The sequence below is a fragment of the Sinocyclocheilus anshuiensis genome, unplaced genomic scaffold (assembly GCF_001515605.1).
Source record: "Sinocyclocheilus anshuiensis isolate Anshui unplaced genomic scaffold, SAMN03320099.WGS_v1.1 scaffold117, whole genome shotgun sequence".
Taxonomy (NCBI): Eukaryota; Metazoa; Chordata; class Actinopteri; order Cypriniformes; family Cyprinidae; genus Sinocyclocheilus; species Sinocyclocheilus anshuiensis.
In genome coordinates, this window is record NW_015536624.1 from 4,066,614 (window position 1) to 4,073,001 (window position 6,388).

General features: G+C 42.5%; 1 protein-coding gene across 1 annotated transcript in view; it reads left to right on the plus strand.

Annotated features, from left to right (window-relative positions):
- brinp1 (bone morphogenetic protein/retinoic acid inducible neural-specific 1) overlaps positions 1-6,388 on the plus strand; it is a 171,448-nt gene that overhangs the window by 115,235 nt on the left and 49,825 nt on the right. Inside the window, exon 5 of the mRNA XM_016507822.1 lies at positions 4,856-4,961. Coding sequence (XP_016363308.1) covers positions 4,856-4,961 — 106 coding nt within the window. The remainder of the gene's footprint in view (positions 1-4,855; positions 4,962-6,388) is intronic.

The following is a 6,388-nucleotide window of genomic DNA, read 5'->3' on the forward strand; positions in this document are numbered from 1 at the left end:
GAAGCGAAAAGCTGAATATGCGTTGCATCTGCTGCCTACTTATACTCACGCTGTGATCAGCAGCAGCTGGATGCAATAATCGCATGCCAATGTGCATTGGCTCGTTTAGTTTACACTCGAAGTGGATTGGTCCCTCTAAGCGAGATCCCAATTTCGTCGGTCAACCGACGTGACGTCGGGAGTGACCGACTGAAAGGGAACAAAATACTGCATTGGTCAAAGGCTGCTGTAAATCAAACTCTGGAGGCTGCATTAAGGTGACAAAATAACAGTGAAGAAACAGAAAGAACTTGTTCCGAGTGCATATTTAGTTTAAATTAGAATCCAGAAAACAAAAAATAAATAAATCAAGAACTCATCAGTTTACAAGGAATACAAGACTAGAAGAACACAAGGGCTATAAATACACAGGGAGGTAAATGTACAAACTACAAAACACCTGTAAAAAACCAAGAAGACATCAGAAAACAATGCTGCCTCAAATACACCTGGGAAACTCAAACCTCTGAGTCAGGCATTCACTGTTAAAGACAAAAAAAAAAATCTAAACAAAAGGACCATCTACAAAAATGCATTTACTGTGCACCTTATTAATTCACATGCTATCTAGCAGAAACATTTAGTTTTCATATAGCAAACCATGAAAACGAACTAATTGCAGATTTAAAGGAATAGTCCACCCAAAAATGAAAATATGCACAGGACATCCAAGATGTAGATTAGTTTGTTTCTTCATCAGATTTGGAGAAATGTAGCTTTCCATCACTTGTTCATCAATGGATCCTCTGCAGTGAATGGGTGCCGTCAGAATGAGAGTCCAAACAGCTGATAAACATCAGCCGTCAGAATGAGAGTTAAAACAGCTGATAAAAACATTCCAATAATCCACAAATACTCCACGTTTGTGAGAAACAAATCGAGCATTAAGAACTTTTAGCCTCAGACTGTTGGTTCCGGCTAAAATACACATTGCTTCCTCCAGTAAAAAAGTAATCTGGTCTGAATCAGGAGAGAAATATGAACAGATAAAGCACAGTTTACAAGCCAAAACAGTCCAAAACAGCTCTAAACGAATATGTGGGTGGATACAAGCACAGTTTAAAAATGTCTTAATGATAGATTTGTTTCTTACAAACACTCAGCTATTTGCTTCACAAGACATTGATGGACTTGATTGGTGTGGATTACTGTGATGTTTTTTTTTTTTTTTTATCACCTCATTATGACTGCACCCATTCACTGCAGAGGATCCATTGAGTGTTTAGTCAGGTTACTGTCACTATTACTATTAATACTATTTATTTCCAAAACTGTAGCACACAAGTCGTCCCACAGAGTTTGTTCTACAGATTGATTGAGGATTGAGGAATGATTCTTTAAATCATGCAGCTTGCAAGGGAGGTCTGCTTTTACTTTTCTAAGCAATAAGGCTTACGATTTTTGCCCAGGGCCATTACTAGAATATATTGATTGAGTTTTCTGGGAGGTAAGGTGGTGTGCACACTTTATGATCTGACACATCAAGGCAGCAACATACTGTATGAAGCAATAACCAACACCAACATAGGCTGTAAATAATATAGTGATATTAGAAAAAAAAAAAGTGTATTAAATTTTCACCGTCATTTTCATGTGCAGAGGGTGAAATGCAAAGCTTTGAATTCTTACAAATCACAGTCCTTCATTGCTATTTCATTATTTTCTTGATTGCAGAATACTTGTGAAGTCAAGAACACTATGAAGTAACACAAATGGAGATATGGCAATTATGAAGCAAACAAAACACTGGAGAAAAAAAAAAAATCTTCATATTCTAGCTCTAGCTCTGGACATTCGTAGATATTTGTGAAAAAATGAATGAACGAACACATACATACATGCATACATAAATGCAAACATCCCAGGTTACGTATGTAACCATGGTTTCCAGAGGGAACGAGACGCTGCATCAGAAAACGCTTTGGGAATGCCCCTGTGTGCCCACACTCTGAATCACATGTGAAATCAGTCCAACGGAATGGCGAAACATCACGGGCGGAGTGGCGTAGAGACCATAGAGCTTAAAAGTGCATCCAAAACAAGCAATGTTAGTTTCTGATAAGCTGAAGCAAGTCACTCACAGGGATGCAGGAAGTATGGCAAAGAGACGCAGCATCTCGTTCCCTCGAGGAACCATGGTTACATACGTAACCTGGGACGTTCCCTTTCGGGAACTCACGCTGGGTCGGAAAACCCTTTGGGAACGAGAATGCCCATGCCCCCATACTGACAAATGCCTGTCTAATGTGAAATCATGGCGAACACAGCTAAGACAGACACACCTGAGAATCTGGAGCGGTACCATACTTCTCCTGGCCTCACAGACCGAAAGAAACATGTACCAACGGGTTTCACCCCCGATGACTGACCACTAAAAGGGACGTGGTAAGCAGCTATGGCCACCAAGAACACTCTAAAGGTGGAGGGGGTCAAACCTGCGGAGAATCGTTCCTGCAGGAACTCCAGAACTGAACGAACTGTGCAGTTAACTGGGACCATCTGACGATTTCTGCACCATGAAGTGAACACAATCCACTTCAAGGAGTATAGTTTCCTCGTGGAGGGAGCACTGGACTGGAGTATGGTCTCAACAACCTCAGTTGAGAGACCGGAAGCTACGAGTTGTGCCCCCCCAGGGCCACACCCAGAGTTTCCATAACTCCGGACGGGGGTGAAAAGATGGTACCCCCACCTGAGAGATGGAGAACCTCTTTCGGCGAACTCTCTCCAGAACTCCCGGGAACAGAGCAATCTGGGGGAGGAAGGCGTACAGACGAAGCCTCGGCCACGTCTGTACCATGGCATCCAGCCCAAGCGGATGTGAGTGTGAGGGAGAACCACAGGGGACATTGTGATGTCTCTTGAGACACAATCAAGTTCACCTGGGCTCACCCGAACTTCTTCCTAATCTGCTCCACCACCTTGGTGTGGAGCTTCCATTCCCCAGGCCTCAGCCCCTGCCTTGACAGGAAGTCTGCCTGTTGATATGAGACCACCGCTGTGTTATCTGTACGAACCAGCACATGATGGCCTCTCAGGTCTGGGAGAAAGTGTTTCAGAGCCTGAAACATGGCCAGCATCTCCAGGCAACGTGCCACGTGAGATGGTGACCTCCCCATATAACCCGGGTGGAGCAGCCACTCATGACCGCTCTCCAGCCCGTGAGGGAGGCATCCGTCATTCCTCAGAATTAAATGCAGCCAAACAAACCACACAAGTCAACACGGTCTGATTATAATATAAGATGCAATATAAAAGAATCGTGAATAACAGCCTGCAAACACATTTATACATTTGCACGAGTTTGGGGGAAAGAGTGAGAAAAAGGAACCTTCCATTTGCTCACAGTTTCCCCTGGCCTTGGCAACACGTGAGCCACTCGATTCTACATTGTATAAAACTTTCTTCCCTGGAGAAGAAACGCCAGCAGGAGCAGAGCTAAACATCTAAGGTAATGCATTTTCACTTGTACACTTAGGGTTAATTTATGAATGAACACAGCTAGCCCCCTCGAGAGCTGACTGCGCGTGCTCCGCTCCAAAACAAACCACACATCCCCACCCCTTATTATAGCGAGGGCAGGGAGAAACGAGCGATCTAAAATGCAGTATGTTTTTTATATGCAAAAGATTGAGATGGCGAGTCCTCAATCTCATCACAATAATGCTAACAACATCAACCTCCTTGGAGGAAGATAGCTGCAGCATAGACTCACTCGAAGGGGGAAGAGACCACAGCGTGGGCTTCCGAAACTTGAGAGAGAGCACTAGATTCAAATGCGATCCCCGTGATCCCAATCGCCGCCATGCCTCAGCAACAGCGGGACAGGAACCGCAAAGACCGCAAACACAGACACACTACTCAATGTGTACCCGGCGGGAGCACGATGCACAACCAGCTTCCTCGAGGGCAGACTGTGCGTGCTCCACTCCCAAACAAACAACACAACGACTTCGTGCATTCACACCCGTAAAATTTAGCGCGGGCAGAGAAGAACACACGGTCTAAAGTGATGTCTGTAGCTCGCCACATAGAGGTGATTGTGCACTCTAATACAAACAACAGTAAATAAGACTGACACATTTCACACAGAGCACTTGCTGAAAACACAGAAGCTAACGTTGCTTGTTTTGGATGCGCTTTTAAGCTCTCTGGTCTCTACGTCACCCCGCCTGTGATGTTTCGCCATTCTGTTGGACTGATTTCACATGTGATTCAGAGCGTGGGCACACAGGGGCATTCCCAAAGTGTTTTCCGACGCAGTGTGAGTTCCCAAAGGGGAACATAAATTCAGAAATGTGTAGCCATACTTTTGACCAGACATTTTTCAGAGATTAAGATGTTTCAGGAAAATATAGTTAATGCAGTACTTTTTTTATGCAATAAAGCCTCTGAAGGTCTTCTTTTTAAGCCAATTGGGCAATTCATATTAAATGTGAAACAAGACACAGTAAGACCCTCTGGAGTCATAAAGATGGAGATGGAAATGTGCCTCGGCAGGTTTTGAAGTTGCTGATGTTATGCTGTGATGTTTTTAGCTCTTACATCCAGCTGATAATGAATCAATAATACATAGTTCATAGTGACCTGTTTCATACAAGGGGTTTAAAGTACCCACAAATTACTCAATACATGTGCAAGTATTTGGCTAAAAACATACTTGAGTGAAAGTAAAAGTGCAACTTCAAACTGCACTTAAGTATTAAAAAAGAAGAAGTACAAATCCCTGCAACATAATACCAAAGTACAGTAATCCGGTAAAAATTACTCAGGTATTTTACACACCTGGTTTGACGTGATCTGTATCTGTCTTCAGGTGACTGAGACACGGACGGGGCCACTCGGCTGCAGCACGTATGATAATCTGGACTCTGTCAGTTCTGTTCTTCTTCAGAGCCCAGAGAGCAAACTCCATCTGCAAGGTATGTGACTCATGCATTTCACTGTGGTTTCAATTGGTTGTGTTCACACTGCACCCAGTTCAAGTTTGCATTGCCTGACTGTCTGCACTGTTGTTCTGCTAGAAGCTCATTTGAGTTAGAAATACCAAAAGAATCAAATGAGAATTGAGAATTGATTGTATACCTATTAGGGATGCACCGATACTGAGCTCTTGTACTCGTACTTGTACTCGTTAAAATGCCCCGATACCAAACGCCGATACCACACAGCATGTGACAAGCGCCATATTCAGACAAAGAAACACCGACAACAGAACAACAGACAGCAGAATGGAGTTAAGGATGTCTACTACGAAGTATATGTATGCAATGAATATAACGTTAAACATTCAGTATTAAGGCCTGTATAGCTGATGTGCGCGAGCTGATGAACAAAGCACGCAGAGTGGATTGAGCGCGCGGCGGCGCAGATGTGGGAGCTTGTCGAGTGAATATATCTTTCTCACAGACATCACTGGAAAGTTTGTAGTTCGGTCGGATATGTCAAAAACAAGTAAGTAAAACAATGCACAAGTTACTTAACGGTACTATTTGATAAATGAAGTTAACCAACTAACATTATACATACTCTTTTGGTTTCTGTACCCAATATTTAAAAAATTTACAAATGCAATAAAAATATTGGTATCGGTACTCGGTATCGGCAAGTACCAAAAATAAAAGTATCGGTATCGGGCGAGTACTGGAAAAAGTGGTATCGGTGCATCCCTAATACCTATACTAGTGACAGATAGGAAGGAATAATGCTCTGTATAGCAAACTTGAACATACTGTAATGACTGGTACGATTCAGAGTGAAATATGCTTAGCTGTCATCTTAAAAACCGCAGCGGGATGTATGTGTGAATAGAGCGTACAGAATCACAAACGTTTAAGGGTGCTGACAGCTGAGTTTATCACAGATATTTTTAGGGGGTCTGAGATGAAAGACAGGCATCTGAAACCCCCCTAAACAGGGTCTAGCAACACCTAGGATTTGCATAAATGACTTTTTGAATCCATCGTCAATCCAGCTGCTTGTGTGTCAAATTAAAAGCAGACAAAAAAGTGCAGAAATGTTTTCCTTACAGCATTTACATATGAAAAACATCATTATGTCTTTATAATTCTTGTCTATCAGAAAACACTTTTTTTTTTCTTTGATTTTACTGTGTGCACATCTGCTGTATTGACACATGCTTTAGAAGAGAGAAACACAGTTGCACAGCTGCGACGAGATGCGCCTGCAGGGAAAATAAATGTGTATGAATCTGTCTGGCTGATAATACTAGAGGTTACACAAGATGTGCTCACCAGGGATGGGAATTGAAAGAAACATAACCAATTCTGTTCTTTAACATTTACAGTAATGACTTTTAAGATGTATTACTTTTAAGAAGTATTTTAGT